The sequence below is a fragment of the Chenopodium quinoa genome, unplaced genomic scaffold (genome assembly GCF_001683475.1).
Source record: "Chenopodium quinoa cultivar QQ74 unplaced genomic scaffold, ASM168347v1, whole genome shotgun sequence".
NCBI classification, from domain to species: domain Eukaryota; kingdom Viridiplantae; phylum Streptophyta; class Magnoliopsida; order Caryophyllales; family Amaranthaceae; genus Chenopodium; species Chenopodium quinoa.
Window position 1 is genome coordinate 6,109,469 of NW_018742418.1, and position 19,894 is coordinate 6,129,362.

At 34.4% G+C, this 19,894-nt stretch overlaps 3 protein-coding genes across 4 annotated transcripts; all 3 read left to right on the top strand.

Annotated features, from left to right (window-relative positions):
* LOC110711345 lies at positions 1-4,922 on the top strand. Its single transcript, XM_021889724.1, has 4 exons — positions 1-1,183; positions 1,931-2,171; positions 4,094-4,214; positions 4,308-4,922. Exons 1-4 carry the CDS (start codon positions 615-617, stop codon positions 4,397-4,399), a joined length of 1,023 nt encoding a protein of 340 aa, XP_021745416.1. The 5' UTR covers positions 1-614; the 3' UTR covers positions 4,400-4,922.
* A 2,155-nt stretch (positions 4,923-7,077) lies between these two features.
* LOC110711355 (glucose-6-phosphate 1-dehydrogenase, chloroplastic-like) lies at positions 7,078-11,726 on the top strand. Of its 2 annotated transcripts, none has more exons than XM_021889736.1 (10): positions 7,078-7,714; positions 8,043-8,272; positions 8,384-8,478; positions 8,589-8,703; positions 9,595-9,800; positions 9,889-10,038; positions 10,145-10,265; positions 10,345-10,574; positions 10,679-10,879; positions 11,140-11,726. In XM_021889736.1, exons 1-10 carry the CDS (start codon positions 7,510-7,512, stop codon positions 11,387-11,389), a joined length of 1,803 nt encoding a protein of 600 aa, XP_021745428.1. In that variant the 5' UTR covers positions 7,078-7,509; the 3' UTR covers positions 11,390-11,726. The 2 variants fall into 2 exon arrangements, with proteins under 2 accessions (XP_021745428.1, XP_021745420.1); XM_021889728.1 differs by having other exon boundaries at positions 7,080-7,714; positions 8,037-8,272.
* A 2,693-nt stretch (positions 11,727-14,419) lies between these two features.
* Positions 14,420-16,165, top strand: LOC110711371 (transcription factor TCP20-like). Its single transcript, XM_021889746.1, has one exon. The coding sequence runs from the start codon at positions 14,937-14,939 to the stop codon at positions 15,801-15,803; it is 867 nt and encodes a 288-aa protein (XP_021745438.1). The 5' UTR covers positions 14,420-14,936; the 3' UTR covers positions 15,804-16,165.
* The last annotated feature ends 3,729 nt before the right edge of the window (positions 16,166-19,894 follow it).

A 19,894-nucleotide genomic window follows, 5' to 3' on the forward strand; every position in this document is an offset into this window, starting at 1 on the left:
TGTTAGGATAAATTGACTCGTCATTACCGATTCAAATATCTCAACCCATCGTGGGTCAACCCAAATACCATTTGGGTATCCAATTTGACACCTCTAATATTCACATGGACTGTTCTTATTTAGCTTTTTTTTCTAATCCTTTTTCCACTACTAAAAAACTTGAATAATATTGCACAAAATAAAAAATAAAAAAATTCCGTTGTTTCCGTATAACTATATTAAAAAATAAAAAATAAAAATAAAATAAAATTGTAATACAGGCAGTAGTATGAGTCAAAAACCTCGAAAAGATCCCAGAACGTTAGACAAAACAGTCCAATAACCACCAACCACGTGTCAAAAAGTTGTAATAGATCCCCATCTAGCATTCTCACTCCATATAACTCCTCCCCAAATTTAACACTCGCGCCGTTTACGTTCACTTCTTTCTTTCTCTCTCTTACATTTCTTTCTCTCTCTTCAACGGCTCTTTCCCACCTTTGATCTCTCCACGTGTCCTCTCCTCCTTCTCCCGCCTTCCCTGATCTATCCGTTAACCCTAACCCCCTTCTTCCCCCTTTCTCTCTCCTTCCCAAAAAAATTAAAATTAAAATAATAATAATAATAATAAAATAATGGGGAAGCTACTCTGCGACAGCGCCACCGTAACGGATACATTACCGCCGCAAACTCCACCGTTGATCACTTGGAGGGACCCACCAGCTACAACCACAGCCGTTGATTTTCCATCGACGTCATGGGATGACGTCACAGGGTTAGAAGATCAACAAAGGAAGAGTCTCTCTCGGTTGCAGGCGAAGGGTGTCCTGTGGAAGCATCCAGAGGATAAAAGCCTACCTCCTGTGGTATTCCGGCTGAGTCACGGAGGCGATGTTGACGCCGACGGGAACTGTCTGTTCTCGGCGGCGGAGAAGGCGGCGATGTGGGGTCTTCGAGAAGGGGAGTGTGGTGGGGCCAAAGAGTTGAGGAGAAGAACGGTGAAGAGATTTGAACAAGATTTTGAATCCGCGGAAAAAGAGGAGAGAGAAAGAGTGGAAATTGTGATTAAGAATTTGTATTCACCTGATCTTAAATTTGGGTGGGGGATTCATATTGTTCAAGAAATTAAATTGTTGGCCAACAAATCTGATCGGCAGATCTTGGATGATGCTATTCTTGAACTCCTCAATATTGGCATGCTTAGGTACTTTTTTTTTTTGATTAATTTGATTGTTTATTGATTATTTTGGGTCTAGTTGATTGATTTTCTGGGTTTTTTGAGCTCCCTCGATGTTGACTTTTGCATGCTGTATTTGATTTATTTTATTTATTTATTTATTTTTTTAAAATTTATGCGGATCTATTCATTTGGAATTTGCACACAACGGTAATAATCTTTTTTAAATTTAATTGTTATTTTCCTGGGTTTTTTGGATAATATTTTCATTTTCCTGTTTTTTCAGTTAATCATTTTTTTTAATTTTTCTTAAATGTTAGATCTGTTCACTAGAATTTTATTTATTTTTATTTTTTATATACAAATTTTTCTTATAAAAAATAATAAAAAAAATAAATAAATCTGTGATTGATAGTTTTGTCATTAATTTTTCTCCTTTTTGTAAAAATATTGAAGCGATTTCATCAAAAAAAAAAAAAATCGAAAATTACATGCCAGTTTAAATAGTAATTGATGGTAATATGTTCGGTAAAATGTCTTGTTATTACGGTAGCTTTATGTTATGTACTTATGTTGATTGCTGTAGAGAGTAGAATTATATGCTTCTTCTTCATTTGATTTCAATTGTATTTGATTAAAGGCCAAATTGTTTTGTATTCAAAGTTGTGCAGAATATTTGAGTTACATTAGCTGTAGTTTTGTAGCCATTTTGGCTGGACAAAAGTTTGTTGCCTGTCTTTATGGGGTTGTATTGGTGTTTGTTTTTTATTGAAGAGAAACAGCGGCAGAATCTATTTACAAAGAGAGGTGTATTGCAGTGGACGATGGTCCGAGTTGGGCCAAATACATGTCTATCTCTGGTTCTCCTGATGATGAGTATGATATCATCACATTGCAATATACTGAGGAGGGTTTATTGACTGTAGATGAAAATAGAGAAGGTCGTGCCGCCGCCTTTGGGGATGATATTGCCATCGAGTGCCTTTCAACAGAGTTCAAGAGAGAAATTTTTGTGGTAAGATTATGATTCCATGAATCTGTTGTGAAGCTTATTATTGATCACTTATTTTGTTAATCATTCAATGATTAGTTTGAATTGCCCTCATTGCATAGAACTTTCCTTTTCCCTTCCCCCACCCCCTACCAACCAAATAATGCGGTTCTATACATGAAATGATGGAGTCAAATCAATTAATAATGCTCATAGGTGCTAGGTTGCTTTGGATTTTAATAGTGTAATCGAAAATTTATCCTGTTGATTATGGAATTTTAACTATACTATAATTATTATGATGCATGTACGCTGAAGGAGTGTCATAACCTTCTTGTGTATGGATGCTCCCTGAAAATCTGTTGCTGTCTAGATGAATGCCCAAATGGATTCGATGATTTATTACTATATGGATTAAATTGAAGATAATTACTTGTGGACTTTAGGTTTTACTTTTAACCATGTAATCGGAGAATTGTCAGGTTTATGATGCTTATACAAAATCAGCACTTTTATTATTATGCTAGAGGGTGATTTCCTGTTTTGATGTGCTCATACATTTTGCTTCTATAGATTCTCTTCCAAGCATCTATAGACATGGAGAGGTTTGGCTATCACCTGGAAAAAAAAGATACACATTGCCGTAAATCCAAATACCCTTCATCATGTTATAATTTTAGTAATCATTTTTTTAACCTGCTCCTGCAGTGACATCCCTTAGACAGTATATAAAAGGCCCCTTTTGAAGCTGGAAAGCCTTTGTTGGCTCACTCCTGCTTACAAATGTTAACTCGATTCCCACCTCACTTGTGATTTTTGAGGAGAATGTTGTATCGTAGTTCCATGTTATGATTATGGTTGCATTTTGGTAATCTTGGTGAATTCTCATCTTGGTCTTATTTCCATGTTATGCTTATGCTTGCATTTTGGTAATCTTGGTGAACTTCATCTTTTTTAGGTGTCACATTCTATATTTAGTAGTTAGTATAGGTGGTTGTACAACAACAACAAAACCTTAGTCCCAAAATGATTTGGGGTCGGGTAACGTGAATTATCATAAGGAACCGTCTGATATAGAAAGAAGGGACATAACAAGATAATCAGTTGAAAGTGTTTGAAAAAAGGCTTGTGTAAAATGAGAAAAAGAAAGAGCCTCCAAGTAAAAATTTAGAGAGTTTTAAAAGAGAACTAAGAATTAAATTTCAAGAAATCTTAAAGGAGTGGTAAAAACGCGCAAGTAAAAAAACGTAAATGTTTGAGAAAACTTTAGCAAAGGAAATCAATTAAGTTTATCCAATTTGAGATTGTATATTGGTAAATTCCATATTAGGTGTGGCCCTGTTTTCAACATCCCCAATATATGGGAATGGTAAAGGAGGTAGAAAGGTCATGTCACTTTTTTTATTTTTTAACCACAGTCTCCCTTTCATGCAAAGTCATAAGACTCAGAACCCAGTTTTATAGTTACACATGGGCATCAAAGAACCTAGCTCAACATCAATGATTACTGCTTAGTTGATGCATTGGCTCAAAATAGTATTCTTGCCTTCAGATTTATTAGCTTGCTCCCTCCCCAAAATGCTAGAAGTTGGAATTGCTTCAACCAGCTGTTGCATTTGCAAAGTGTGCTTTATTATGTTGTAGCTCACACAGCTACGTATCTCTAACTGAACACCAATACCTTGGTTATTAATCATCTACTCTTTCCATCTGGAATCAATAGTCACATACTTTCTATAGATATACAAATAGCTTGTGGTGGTGGTAGAATGTGACAATTGCCTGAACATCAATACCTTGTTGTTCAGGGTGCATATGAACTTGACTGCTTAAGGTTTGACTGTTTGCAGCTAGTATGATACTATGATTTGCATTTTCCCTTTATTTTTCTCACATCTAGTGCCTGCTTGCTCATTCAAAGCTTGCAATTTACTTTGTTGTTGTAGGTGCAAGCTCATGGATCAGATGCTATGGTTGATGAAGACAATTGTGTTTTCTTCCTTCCACACCGCCCAAGGGGTGGTGAAATTACTGGACCTCCGCTCTTCCTTTTCATGAAAGGGACAGGTAACGGATTGTATTTCTTAGTGTTGCTAATTTTCTCTTTTTCTTTTCATAATTCAAGAAAAGTTGCTTCATGCACTGTATTGTTCAACACAGGTTGGTGTGGTGCTGGAGCTGATCACTACGAGCCCTTGATTGCCCATCCTTCTTCCCCCGTCTCACAGGAGAAGGTTGGTTTTGTACTGTGAGAAGTAATATTATGTTAGGTAAGCAGTTTTGTGGTAGAGGTTGGACTAGGAGAAGCAGCACCAGCTCTCAATATTTCCTCCCAGAACAATAGCAGTAGATTTAGTGGGTGCCCATTCTTTTGGTAGGCTGTAGAGTGAGAAATTTTGTTATCCGGGGATAGTTTCTATCCGATTCTTTTGAATTCAAGACATGAGATTCAGTCAGTTCTGAGTTCAGAGGCTGATTTTTGCACCGTGTTGTGCTATATGCTCTTGAAGTCTTGAGTAAACCCCATCCCCATGAAAAATGTAATTGTTTTAGGGAGGGGTGTTCGTTTTACTTTATTGAGTTTAGTGTGGTTCACTTTTTTTGTATGTTTGTTCCTTCCCATTTCCGAGGCAAAACTCTTGTAATTTTGTGACTCGAATGATTCTACACAATCCTTGTGTAAAGGAGCTGAACTCCATTACTTTTATGGCGCAAAAGTTTTGTTTAAGAGATGAAAATCTCCAATAAATTTGGCTTACTGAAGTTTATCGTTTATGGAGAAACTTATCAGTCAATACAAAACGTTGTCGAAGTTTTCATGATCACCCTTCATCGTTCTTACGATGAAGTATACTCCGATTGTCTTGGAAGAAAACTTGTCAGTTGATACAGAAACGATGGTGATGAAATTCGTCATGGTCACCCATCCTGGTTGTTATGATGAAAAGGTTGAATTTGACAACCAAGAGGTTGTCAAACTTGACCACCAAAAGCTCATTTCAAAAGTGTTCAGGTTTTATGGCAGCCTCTTTTCGTGATGTTGATATGAAAGGAGCCTGGCTTCATCAAATATTAGTGTTTGGTTTTTTAAGTCAATGATGTAAGCAATCCTTGTGTAAGAAACATTTGTAACTATTCAGGTCAATTCTATTGAGAATTTTTGGTTAATCATTTGGTCAATAATTTGAACTGTACAGGCAATACAGTTCAGTCAATTTAATTGATGATTTTTAGGCCCTTTTTGGTCGAAAGGATTTGGATGGAAAAGAAAAGAAAGAAAAGGGTTTTAATCATGTTTTCATGTTTGATTGAATTAATAATAACATAAAAATTCAAAGGAAAGGAAGGGAAGTGGGAGGAAATTTCTTCACAAATTATTTACTTTCCTTTCCTCCCAAAATCGGAGGAATTCGACTGGAAAGAGAAATAAAAGTTATCCTTTATAAATTTTCTTCTCTTCCCTTCATTAACCAAATGTTGGAAAATAAAAATACATTCGTTTCCCTTCTTTTCCCTTCCCTTTCTTTCTCTTCTTTTCCTTTACTAATATTGAACCAAACCAACCCTAAGGAAATTTCGGTTTTCACTTGATTCATGTATGAAATGTCATGCTTCGCCCATGCCATTAATTTGATTTTTGCTAATTTAATTATTTATTCTTTTTTTTTTTTTTTGAAAAATATTCAATTATTTACTTTGACTATAAGTTTTCTTGCTTATAATTAAAAAAAATTGTTTTAGCATAAATGGAAATATTTTAAAATTAACAGCTTGTTTAAATATTGATTATCAAAAGTTAAAATATGTTAATAATCATAAATAGGCATTGATATACATTAAAATCAAATTCTTGCGATTACATTGAGATAGTGGGTGTTATGAAATCAAGTTGGATACAAAATACAGTAGTACTTCACTACTTCATTTGTGTTTAAGTTGAGAATCTTGTAAGTTGTAACGTATGAGTTCACCAAAATTCAATCATGCTAAGAATTTCAATTTAAATTTTTTGAAAAAATAAACTCACAGCAATTTTATTAAGGAGCCAGAGCTTCCAAATCAGCCATTACATAGCAATGGATATATTGAGGATATTCCTCAAGCCATACCCTCAAACTATCGAATTTCAATTTAAATTAGTTTGCTACTTGTGTGGACAAGAGGGGGAGGGGATTTAAAGTTAGAATGACATGTTTCCAAGCTTTTTATATTATTGTTAAAACTTCTTAAATGACACTTGACATATATATACAACGGTTGAGGAGACATTTTACACGTCCATCACGTAATATTAGGTATTTAATATGCCATCACGTACTAAGTTTTGTTTGATTTAAAACCAAATTTCATACAAATTTTCAAAACTATTTTAATGACAAATGACACGTGAGACACATAAAGAGATTGAGGTGACACTTACGTGTCCATCACGTAATATTAGGTATTTGATACATCTATTATGTATCCAAGTTTGTTTGATTTAAAACCATGTTTATACTCCCTCCGTCCCCGAAAGAATGACCCTTATGGCCTAAATCTAGTCCCAATGATCATCCCATTTGCATTAAAATACTCTCCAATTTGCAACAATATTTGTGCAAAGTTAGCTTTCCCATGTAAATTTTGTTTTTCCATGTATTTTTATTACTTTCTCTCTCTACTTTTTTGCAAACCCCATGTGAATTTCATTTCCAATGTACTTTTAATACTATCTTTTTTATTTTCTTAATACCCACGAAATCAGTCCAAAAGGGTCATTCTTTCGGGGACGGAGGTAGTACAATTTTATGAAAAGTAACTTACATTTGCATAAACTTGCACGAAACCCAATTTCGAATCAAATAAAATTATTTTTTCTTTATTGATTCATTATATGTAATTATAATATTTGAACTTTTGAAGCTTATAAACCCAATGTAACCTATTTCGCTGATATACATGTTCACAATTCACTACCTAATTTGTTACATGCCAAAAATCACCAATTTGTTAGTATAACTTGCCTTTTTTGATTTACGGTTCTCGAGGGAAGGGGAAAGAGAATTAATATCCTCATAGGATGATTAGCACATGGATTAAAGGCTAGAGAAATCCTAATTGTCCTCTTATTTTAACTTATGTTGGGTGCACAAGTTGAGCCATCGTCGGTAGGCAGCTCTTGGAGTGCATCAAAGGGTCTCACACTATAACCTCTCGATGATCCCGAAGTTGCCATTTAAACCCCTTCATGCCCTTCAATTATCAACATCAAATTCCTTAATTTTAAGTCGCCACTTCTAATTATTGAGCCCATTTTTATTTTTTGTTTTTTTTATATTCAACCTGAAAAAAGAGAAGGAAAAAAAAATAGTGTTGAAAAAAAATGGCAACTTTTTCTTCATCTCATTGCGCATCTTCATCTTCTTCATTCTATTCATCATATTCTTCTTCATCATCAAAATCACTACATGGGGTTCTTGGAATGGTCAAAATTTCTTCGATTTCTAAGCAATCTGCCCAGAAAATCTCTGTATCTAAACAACAAATTAGAACAAATTCAAATTCAAACGCCGTTCTTATGCAAGATGGTTAGCTCCTTCAATTTAATTTATGGTTTTTGCACTAATTCTTAATTGGGTTTTCATAATTTATGGTTTTAGCATTAATTCTTGATTTGGTTTCAATGAAATTATTATTTTTTAGCACCAATTCTTAATTGGGTATTTCATATTTTTGTTGGAATTGAATTTGAATGTTTGCACTTGATTCTTAGATTAGAACATTAGATTGTATTTTTTGGGTTTATTTAAGAAAAAAATTATGGTTTTTTAATATGTGTATATATTTATGTTAATTCTTTTTTTGCACTAGCTAAAAATAGGATTTTTAAAAGTATTTATTTTTGGTTAGGTGCAGTTGCCACAAAAATAATTCCTGTTGAAGGTGAGGATACATCAGTAAAGACATTGAAAGATGGGATATTATCAGCCACATCTTCTCAGGAAAGTAATGATTTGTCTAAGTTTGATGTGAACAAAGATGAGTCAACTGTCAGTATCACTGTTGTTGGGGCCTCTGGAGACCTAGCCAAGAAGAAGATATTTCCCGCACTTTTTGCTCTTTATTATGAAGATTGTTTGCCCAAGGTTTGCATCATATCATATATATTGGACTATATATTATACAGACATATCTTATCATATTTGTTACAAGAAGTTTTGAATTGGTTTTGTGATGTAATATGTTTGATTATGCAGCACTTTACTATATATGGTTATGCAAGGAGTAAGATGACTGATGATGAACTTAGGACTATGGTTAGCAAGACTCTTACTTGCAGGATTGACAAGAGGTACCAAATCCCATACATGTTTGTTAGTGTTTTTCACTTATGAGTGTTAGGGGGTCATATTGCTCATTTTAGTTTTACGCCGTAGTTATAAATTGAACTTCGATTGTCAGGGAGAACTGTGGTGAAAAGATGGAGGAGTTTCTGAAGAGATGTTTCTACCAATCTGGTCAGTATGATTCTACAGAAAACTTTGTGGAGCTAGACAAGAAACTCAGGCAACATGAGGTATCATTTATAATGTTGTGCTATTTTTCCTTCCATTGCTGAGTTTTCAAAGGGTTCTGGATCCAATTGTAAGCATGGCTTTTAAAAAGTTTGCGTGTTCTGTTAATTGATGAGACTGAGTAGTTTTCTCTCCTCATCGATGACCTGGTTGCTGCCCTTGCTGGTACATTGTATCTTAAATTTTGACAAAGTTAATTTGCTAAAAAATATGAGCATGATTATATGTGATGTTTGCTTCTGCTTGTAGTATTCTGTAGATAATTTAGGGACATAATTGTGTTCACTGATAGAGTATAAAACATATTCCTTTGCCTCAACCATCAGCTTGATAGAGTATAAAACATATTCCTGGGTTTGGTTGAGGCCCAGGAATATGTTTTATACTCTTATCATTCACTGACAAATATTAGGGACTGCATGCTGTGATCTACTGATAGTTATATGGATTCTATGATCAGTCATGTAAGCAATGGTGTTTAGATTCTTGTACTTCGGCTTTGTGAATGTCTTAGTCAGAGCTGCAAAGAAAAATCAAGCACTGATTGGAATATCTTAAGATTCTAAACGTTGTGGTTGATTTGTTTTTTATCTCATGCTATGATACTAGTCTTATCTTATGACTTATGGAACCTATTTTATTGTTAATGTTTTGTACAAACATGAAAAGGATTGATGTGCTGATACTGACATTTGGATTTGTCATGTAAAAGCCTGAAATTTCATAAGGCTGTTAGGTCTCTGTAGAGATTTTACTTATAATAATGTAGATTTTTTTTTTATTATTTTTTTAAAATAGCAGCCTGCTAGAACCTTGTCAAGAATGTCAACACTACTGTCATGAAGATCATATGTTTAGCCTTTAATTTGACCACAATACCTTCAATAATGTAGGCTGGGAGGATCGCTAATCGACTCTTCTATTTGTCAATTCCACCAAACATCTTCATAGATGCTGTGAGATGTGCAAGTTTATCAGCATCCTCTGCAAATGGGTGGACCCGGGTCATTGTAGAGAAACCTTTTGGTCGGGACTCAGAATCCTCTGCCGCTTTGACTAGTGGACTTAAGCAGTACTTGAATGAAGATCAGATTTTCAGGTGATTGTTTTTTACTGCCTTTTAGTGCTGCTCTTACAGTAAAACACATATGACTCAATGACTGACCTAGTGCTTGTTCTGCATACAGGATAGATCATTATCTTGGGAAGGAACTTGTTGAAAATTTATCCGTTCTGCGCTTCTCCAACCTTATCTTTGAACCCTTATGGTCAAGGCAGTATATAAGAAATGTTCAGTTAATATTCTCTGAGGATTTTGGCACTGAAGGGCGTGGAGGGTATTCATCTGTTATTCAGTGTCCTTTTTTTTTGTCTTTTTTTTTTTTAATACATTTTGCATTTGCTATCATGTGCTCAATTTTCTTCCTTTTGGTGGCAATTTAGGTATTTTGATCATTATGGGATCATTAGAGACATAATGCAAAACCATTTGCTACAAATCTTGGCTCTATTTGCCATGGAAACTCCAGTTAGGTTGGATGCAGAAGATATTAGAAATGAAAAGGTTTTGCTCAAACTTGCTGTTTGGTGCCTTGTAATTTTAGGTCATGTCTGACCAAGTTTAAATTCTCGGCCTCTTATAGGTAAAAGTTCTTCGATCAATGAGGCCTTTGCAACTTGATGATGTGGTAATAGGACAATACAAGAGTCACACTAGAGGAGGAGTCACTTACCCAGGATACACAGAAGACAAGACTGTACCTAAAGACAGCTTAACCCCGACATTTGCTGCAGCTGCCCTGTTTATAGACAATGCAAGATGGGATGGGGTGCCTTTTCTTATGAAGGCTGGGAAAGCGCTTCATAACAGGAGGTAAGTTCAGAAATTAATACGTAGCTCGGTTCCCAGTCTCATTTGTGCAGTGAACAATATTTTTTGTGAATACTCATGGAAACTCAATTGTTTTCTTCTTTCAGCGCTGAGATCAGAGTTCAATTCAGGCATGTACCTGGAAATTTGTATGCCAAAAATTTTGGGTCAAATCTTGATCAATCGACAAATGAACTTGTTATCCGAGTACAACCTGACGAAGCTATTTATTTGAAGATCAATAACAAGGTTCCTGGTTTGGGAATGAGATTAGACCGCAGTACTCTCAATCTTCATTATGCTGCAAGGTATATTAATGACTTGCATTCAGTACATTCATTGGAGATACAATTGTTTGCATCTTGAAACATTGTAAAATTCATTGCAATTCTTTTGATTCTTGGAACACAAACTCACTAGTTGCATTAAAATCATGTGCTATTGCTTAATTTCTGATATTGTCATCGGTAAATTAAGAGTCCGAAGCTTGGAACTGATTGCTTACTGCTGATACTGATGTTGTGAAATAGCTGATGCTTACGGCCAATCTTTGACCTTTGTGATGCAGGTATGCAAAAGAGATTCCCGATGCCTATGAGAGGCTTCTACTTGATGCAGTAGAAGGAGAAAGGAGGCTGTTTATCCGCAGTGATGAACTTGATGCTGCTTGGGCGCTCTTCACACCACTTCTGAAAGAGCTAGAGCAGAAGAAAGTTAATCCTGAATATTATCCCTATGGAAGCAGGGGTCCTGTTGGGGCACACTATCTTGCTGCCAGATATAATGTTCGATGGGGCGATCTTGGATTAGAGCAGTGAGTTTTCAATTCTTTTTTATATTGCTGTAATGGCGATTGGCTGAGAATACATCACTATTTACCCAGTAATGCTTGAGGGAAACCATTTGCTTGACAAAATAGGATAGTTAAATAGAAGAATGGATGCTTCTATGAGATGGAGCCTCCAATCAGCGTTTGGTCTATCTTTTGTCTGGTCCACGTTGGACGATTTTATTGGGAAATAAATGGTAGACTAGGATTTGGGTCAATTCTTTGTTGTACAAAAGCCTTTGGGAACTTGGCATATTGTACTGTCATTTTAGTATGTTGCAGAATAATTAGATTTATGAAGATATTGCAAGTATCCTGTGAATGAATATGTCTAGCCCCTATATCCTGGGCCCTAACAGAGAACAAGTCATGATAACCCTCTCTTAAGGCTAAGCAAAATAATCAATCTCGGGGTTTTTCTTCTATGTATGCATCCTTGTTTAGTCAAGAAAACTTCCAAACGAACCTGTTTATGTCATCAAGAACGTCAAAATTGCGTTTGAGATTACTTTTTTAAGCCCTTCTTTGAGACGGATTTATCATTTCTCGGCACAGAAAATCCCTGCTCTTATTTTCTTGCTACATCTTACTTATATGCTTTAATTTGTCTGTCTTTTTTCTGGGCCGGAGCATTTTTATCAATCATTTGGTAGATTTGAGAGGTATACTTGTTATTAGTGTAGTTGTCAGACTTGTCACTAAAGCTCAAGCTTATACTATAAGGTAAATGAATTGAGATATATAAGAACATGGATTGCCTGAGGAAAAAAAGGACCAGGCAAACAGCTTGCTTAGATAGTTAGATAGCATAGGAAGTTGAGAGATGCATGACCAGTTCTTTCTAGGAATGTAATACTTGTACTAACTTTTTGAGCGATAACTCTACTGCATATCGTTATGGCAGCGTTTTGGTGCGAGGTTATAACTAATAATGGAACTGTATTACTATCTACACTGCCATCTTTTTGTATCAGTGCTTCTCGCTTTCCCTCGATTCCTTTATAATACTCTGTAAATATGTATTCTCCATCAATGCAGAAAGCGTGTTACAAATTTACAATCTGAGTTATAAAAGACTTTCTCCGTTTCACTAAGATTGTCCCATAACTTGTAATCCACTTTTTCGGAGTTAGTTCATTTGAAAGCATAAGAGAATAAGGTGTGATCTTTATTTTGCAGTGCCATAGTGTGATAGCGCCACATTATTCGCAATGATGAAGGGCGTAAAGTGGCATTATTGAGTTTCGACCATGAGCTCTCATTCACATGCAGTTTAATGATCTAGCAATCAATACAAAGATTGAGTTGTCGACTCTCATAACAAATTAAACATAGGCTAAAAAGAATTGTAGGATGCCTAGATTGTTTACAACATCCACCACTTTTTTTCTTCACCTTTCATTCCTTCGCAACACCTTTACAAACTCCTATTTGCCACAAGCCTCTATGTTCATCTTTGTCTTCTAATCTTCTGTGGTTCTCACTACTGTGCAACAGCAATCGTGAACGATCACTACCACTACCAGTTTACCACTCGTTTCACCTACAATGTCGACAATATTTCTTCACCATGTTCTGAAATAACAAACCATACCTAACAACATACTTCGTATATACATACCTTTAAAATAAGTACATGCTTGTTAAAAACCATTGTGTGTTGTACTGAATAAATAACTAATTTTAAGATCAAGTAATGCTAGTATCAATAATCTAATGAACCTTTTATACAGACAAGATATATGTGTAAAAAAGTGAAATAAAAAAGTAGGTATTCATTCTTGTGTATTCTACATATTTATTTCTAATTTGCTTCATAAAACATGTGTTAATCAAATCATATTATTTATTTATACTTTGTATTTTTTTAAAGATAAAAGGGGGGGGGGAAAAGAATTAAAGAGGGAAATAAAAGAGAGGGAATGTTTGGTTGTGATGATAACAAGAAAAAGAGTGATAATGGAAGCTTAGGAAAGAAGTGAAAATAAAACCTTAACATTTGATAGTTTGATGTGTCATCTGTAAGCTTTCTGTAGGTCCTCTATTTGTCTCAACTGAAGGGAACAATCTTGCCAAAGTAAATCCAAATTAAAGAGCCTACCTCTACCCACTCAATACCAATAAGTTAATTTTGCTTCTTTCAGAAATCAACTTCAGATCTGACACAATTTTATTGCATGAAAACATAGGAAATCAACCTAGCATTCAACATAGACTTGTTAAAGGTTTCCGCGTCCACAATTATCAATTTTTTATGTACACTCAGGATGAATGTGTATACATACACTCATATTTAGATAAATTCAAATTTTTACTTATGATCTACTCTGTAACAAAAAATAAATAAATAAATAAAATAAAATAAAAACTGCAAGTTTAATTCTAATTTTTCAATAATCATTAATTGAGCAGAATTTTTAGGCCAAATCTAGATAAACCCTGCTTATCTTTGAAAGTTCAGTACACATTTTGTCAATTATGATTGACAGATACTAGAGTTAAGACTCATGAACTGCATGGAGGCATGGAGCTCTACTTTACTTGATTGTCATTCATTCCCACCAATCTAAATAAAAGAAAAGGGTAAAAATAAAAATAAAAAAAGAAATTTGCACTTTGTAGAATTTTATTTAATTTATCACTAATTTGTTGTCTTGTTTGACAATTTACTTTTAGACACTGCTGATTAACATGTGGGAGTGGACATAATAATCTAACATTTGAATAAAGTTAAGGAATATAATCTTAATTAATTATTTATTTGTATTTCAATTATTAACCTGTAGCCAAACTAAAATATGTACTCTATATTATAGTTTCCCAAAAGATCAATTTTTATTGCTCATCTACTTTATTTGATTAAAGCTTAAATTAAATTGATCGTATAATTAAATTTGAATGATCAGGTTGAAATAAGTAAAATTTGCAAATATTTATTATTTTCTCAGATGATAGAAGAGAACGGTTATTCAACATCAAACAACTTAACTTTGTAATTTATCTACGTGTCAACTCATCATTCTATCACTTGAAGCGAATAAATTTCATATTAGGGGTTACAATCTATTAGTCACTTTGAAAGTGCAAATTTCAAACTTTTCATTGATGATGTCGCATCTTTCCACATTCCTGCCCTAAAATCCAAAACTGATGTCAACTTATTGTTACACAAATCTGTCCTATGTAATTAAAACCATTACAAGTTTGTTACATGAGTGATTGAGAAAAAAGATACTTCTCCCTCCCTCCCTCCCTCCATTTCATGAGGGGGTTAAAATTGCAACTTCACAAGGAAAGTCGCTTCAAATTTCAAAACAAGACACAAAGCAAATACTGATTGGTTTGAACACACATACACACTCACACACAAAACACAGTAGAAAATTTTGAAGAAACTGTCTTCCTTGACAAATACCCACCGTTTTTTTCCTTCTTTCTTCCATCAATCTTCCCAAAAAATAACAGCAATTTCCTCATTTTCTCTCTCCTCAACTCAAGAAAATAAGGCTAAAAAACCCATCAAAAACCCTCTTTCTATGCAGCCATATCCCCAAGAAAAAATGCCCACTTTCCTAAATCATCAACTACAACCAACAAATCCTTATTTAGAGATGAAAGAATCTCAAATAATAATCCCAAATTCCAACCAAAACCAAATTATTAGTACTAATCATGAAGATAACAACAATAATTCAATCACCAAAAAACAAAACCCACCAAAAAGAAAATCAAACAAAGATAGGCATAAGAAGGTTGATGGCAGAGGAAGAAGAATCAGGATGCCTGCTCTTTGTGCTGCTAGAATCTTCCAATTGACTAAAGAATTAGGCCATAAATCTGATGGCGAAACGATTCAATGGCTATTGCAGCAATCAGAGCAAGCGATTATTGCAGCAACTGGAACTGGAACTATGCCAGCATCTTTCACATCAACTTCAGGGTCCTCTGTTTCGGAACAGAGGACCTCTGTTTCTTCTGGCATTGTTTCTGGATTTTCTGGGGGTTTAAGTTTGATTAATGAAAATTTGGGACGAACCCATTTTCAAACTGGATCATGGGGATATGGGTCTGGTTCGGTTCATGTACCGGACCCGGGTTTTTCGAGTTCGAGCTCGAGTTTGATGAGGGAGAATTTGGATTGTAGGCCTAAAATGGGAGTTCATCAAACAATGGGAATGTCAAATTTGGATATGGGCTTTATGAATTTTGGCCAACAACAACAACAAGGGAGGGATAGTTTGGAGCTTGGTTTATCACAAGATAATGTTAATTTGGGTGTATTGAATTATGGTGCATTTAATCAAATGTATCAACAATTTAGGCAGAGCAGAGAAGAAGCTGGTTTTAGCTGTGATCAACAGGAGAAATTTCTTGATGATGGTGGTTCTCAATGTTCAAGATAAATCCTTGCAAAGATCTTAAATTTTTTTTTTTTTTTTTTTTTTTTTTTGAATTTTAAGTTGGTGAGTTTTTTGATCCAGGTTAGTGTGGAAACAAGAAGTTAATCTTGTGTCATCAATGTAATAATTTTTTTTTCCTCCCTTTTTTGGGTTAAAGGTTCTTAATTTTGTGAGTGGGAGAGGAAAATGAGGTAGAAGTTTGAACTTTACAGATTTGTTTTTTTTTTTTCTCCAATTTTTGAATTTGGTTCATTTAAGTAAGATGTGTGTAATATAGTGAGGTACAAGTGCTTGTATGTGATGAATTTGAAATGTTAAACAAAAATGGAAATTGTAGTGGTTTGAAGTTTGAACTTTGGAGGAAATGCTTGATTTGGGGTTCATGAAATTTAGTGATACCTTGTTAATGTCGGTAAAGTTATGCTGACCATAAAGAGTTGCTCACTATTACATTATATTCTAATTGGTTCTTTTTTGAAATGATCAAATTCTCATTGTTTAGCAAGTACTCTGTAGCATTGACCCAAAAAAAAAAAAGAACAAAAAAAAAAATACTGTTACTGTACTATACCCTTATGAATTAAGTGTGCATTTAATTTTCCTTAAGTTAAAAGGAAGTCATTATTTATATTAATTGCGTTAATTAATAGGATGAAATCATTCTTAGAGCTCTCACACAGTCACACCTAGAGTTGACGATGAGTAATAGTTGTCAACGAGTGATTTAGTGAGGACACGAGTCACACAATAACAAACCATATACTATACGAGTATACGACACAATATTGTGTGTTATCAGATCATAGATTGTGCCAATGTGCCTTTGATTTTACGGGCGGACAAACATGAGCACAAACTTCTACATAACATAATAAGAATATAAGAATATTGTGCTTGGTCATGGAGTTATACGGCATGGCCAACGAAATCCTCGTGCCAAATGTAGGCAATGGTGCCAGGTGGCATGGCGATTGGGTAAAACGGAATTATAAAACGAAATCCTATTGTCTACATGATACTCCGTAATGGTTTCCTATTGTCTACATGTTAATATATGTTATATAGGAAAACGTTAGGCCATCTAAACCAGACCACCCGAGTGCTTCTGATTGGGCCAATTCTACAAACTTGGACACCCAATTATGTCATGGTCTGGCAGCAAATGGTAAGTAGCCCAAACCCAATGAACTAATCTGAGCCATCTAGCGGACTTTCTTGTTGTAGGCCCACAATCTGTCATGTTTGCAAATAGTTTTAGGCCCATAAGCTCAAAGGCAGATAGACCCATAGTTATCATGGTGTGTGTTAGTAGTTATGGTCTTAAAAAAGTGAACTATAGTCTACAAAACGTTTTCTCAAGATTATTTTGGATGATCTAGTATTGTTTACCAATGGTCTGTATCTACGCCAAGTTGATAGAACGTTGGTTGTTGAACCTGTAGTCATCCTAGCTAGAAGGCTTCGTGGCAGCCTCGAAAATACGTTCTTGTATAGGTCCTTGGCATGATGCATATCTTTTGGGATACACTGAATCGCTTTGATCTTTGATCTTTTAGACGACTGATATTAATCCTTGGAATGAGCTTGGAAAGCGTAATCAAGACTTCAAGAGCATCAATGACAATTTCTTCCAACAAGAGTAGCTTACGACAAATATTCATACTCGGCTCTTTGTAAGTGATTGTTAATGCTCTACTGCTGTACAATACTATGAACACTTGGACTATATGGAATATAACTTTACATAAGCAAGTTACTCAAATGAGTAATTATCATACGTTGAAATTTAAAATCATACGTAGCACTCCGTACAAAATTATCTTATTGTAGGACAATTTTACGTATGCTCGTATATTACTGCCTTTGCCTATAGTCTAATACAGCCGTGTAAAAGCTGGTACAATTAGTGCAAAGAGAGGTCATCATCAACTGCTAGCTACTCCGTAAATCACATTTCATTCCCAACTAGGACGGTTAGATTACAAGAATTAAAAACCAAGTATTCGACCTACATATGATTCACATGGGAAATAGTTGATGTATCTTACAATCAACACTAATAAGCAAAAAGCGTATTGTACTAATTGCACGACGAAGACACTATAGGTATGTTACGAACTTACTATGACATATTGTTGCTGGTAGTGCTACGTACACATCAATGTAGTAGGCTCCATCAACTTTTGTTTGGAGAAGAATAGATGAGGCCAGGGTTAGTGCTAATAATTGATCGAGACAAATAGAGTATGTACGTATTACAGAATCATAGACACAATTCATGCACCGCGAAGAAGTAAAGAGTGTAATTAAACACCTACTAACCCATTGCACGAAGTAATTAATAAGATCATCAATAAATATTTTGACATAAAATGAGGATATTGAATTCCTAATTAATATGAACAGATCGAATAGGGAATAGTACAGGTACTCAATTCACCATGACGAAGTTGAGAATGTGAGTACATTATTGTACATTGTACTGTTGTACACCCTACTTGCACTTGTGGTTGAACACTTGAACTAGCTAGTTACAATGTCATTTAAAGCTACGGAGTACATTTTAATGTTGCCATGAAAAGTAATTTTCTTTTGGAAATTCTTTGTTATCTTTTAATTTCTATAACATAAAAATTCAGCTTGTCTTTACTTTTTCTAGCTATTCTCACATTCATTCATGTTTGAAGAAGTACTGTAATGAGAAGACCGATCTGACATGCATTGATATCAAATGTAACTAGTTTTTAGCATAGGTCCGGATGATGCCCTGAACTACCGCATTAATTTCATGATTGAAATCTTTATTTATATTTAAAATTGGTAGGATGACATATTATATGGTGATAGCTTAATGGATAATACCTTTTGTTTTAAAATTTAAGGTTGTAGTAGGTTCAAATCTTGTATAATCCATATTTTTAAACACATGCAATGAAAGACTTGATTACTTGAGGTGTACGCCACGTGACATGTAGGCTTGTTTATGAACGCCTTTAATTTTAATACTTCGTATATAGTGAGTTTAGATTTGGAAGTATGCATTAATCTATACGATGGAGATTTTATATAGCCTTAAGTTTCTACTTTCTAAGCTAGCAGTCTATGTTACTTCGCTACACTTTTTCATAAGATGCAACGTTTGACTCCTCACAATGGCACAAAACATAATATAATCCTATTTTCGATATTACTCATACTCTTCATTAAATATCGATCATACATGTCGGATTCTCTTCACTCCCACATGAGTACGGAAATTTAGTCACTTCATTGTTTGCTGAAATTTTGGAAAAGTTAACAAAAACAATTCAAGATATTTGGACATGTACTCGTGTCAGACGTGAGTAACCGACTCTGAATAACACATCCTCTATCGCACTTTTTATGACCTAACCAATTGTATTGCAGATAAAATTAATCCTTATAGGTAAATTGGAGGTTACTAATCTTAATAATGGAAGATTCCTATCTTCTTATAAGTATTTACATGAATTTTCTTATTATTTGACCATATCAAGGACTAAGATGGCATGTAATTATGTAAAGATGTAATTAAGCTATGATCTAGAAAATGTTACAGTAATAGATAGCAGGACGATCGGTGTCCTTTGATTAACTAACAATAAAAAATTAAATGTGATAATTGGTTTCATCTAATAAGCCTGAAACCAGTTTAGTACTATATGGTGCACACAATTAGACCACTGTGTGAAACTGTGAATGATACTCATCAGAAAAAATACCGGTCGGGACTCGGGATGTTGCTGGACTATTAAGCAATTGTAAATCTATTTCCTCCAAAGTGATGCTATATATAGTTCCTAAATTATGTACTTGTACAACTTTCATCATTAGATCATGAGCAATGGGGCCTCCTTAATCATAATTATTGCTTGCAAAGTTGAAACAATTTTATACTCCTTAATTGAATAGAAAGGAAAGAATATGGAACATATGGCGTATCCCTAAAGATTATTTTATTAAATTATAAATAATAATATATATATATAAAAAAAATAAAAAAATAAAACTTTTTTTTCTTTTCATTATTCCTAAACGAGCCGAAAGACATTACTAATTAGAGACTAATGGGG

Coding starts and splice junctions, on each gene's coding strand:
- LOC110711345 (XM_021889724.1), top strand. CDS start 615: ATGGGGAAGCTACTCTGCGACAGCGCCACCGTAACGGATACATTACCG. Junction 1,184..1,930: donor CTCAATATTGGCATGCTTAG/GTACTTTTTTTT, acceptor TTTTTATTGAAG/AGAAACAGCGGCAGAATCTA. Junction 4,215..4,307: donor CCTTTTCATGAAAGGGACAG/GTAACGGATTGT, acceptor TGTTCAACACAG/GTTGGTGTGGTGCTGGAGCT.
- LOC110711355 (XM_021889728.1), top strand. CDS start 7,510: ATGGCAACTTTTTCTTCATCTCATTGCGCATCTTCATCTTCTTCATTC. Junction 9,801..9,888: donor AATGAAGATCAGATTTTCAG/GTGATTGTTTTT, acceptor TTCTGCATACAG/GATAGATCATTATCTTGGGA. Junction 10,039..10,144: donor GGCACTGAAGGGCGTGGAGG/GTATTCATCTGT, acceptor GTGGCAATTTAG/GTATTTTGATCATTATGGGA.
- LOC110711371 (XM_021889746.1), top strand. CDS start 14,937: ATGCAGCCATATCCCCAAGAAAAAATGCCCACTTTCCTAAATCATCAA.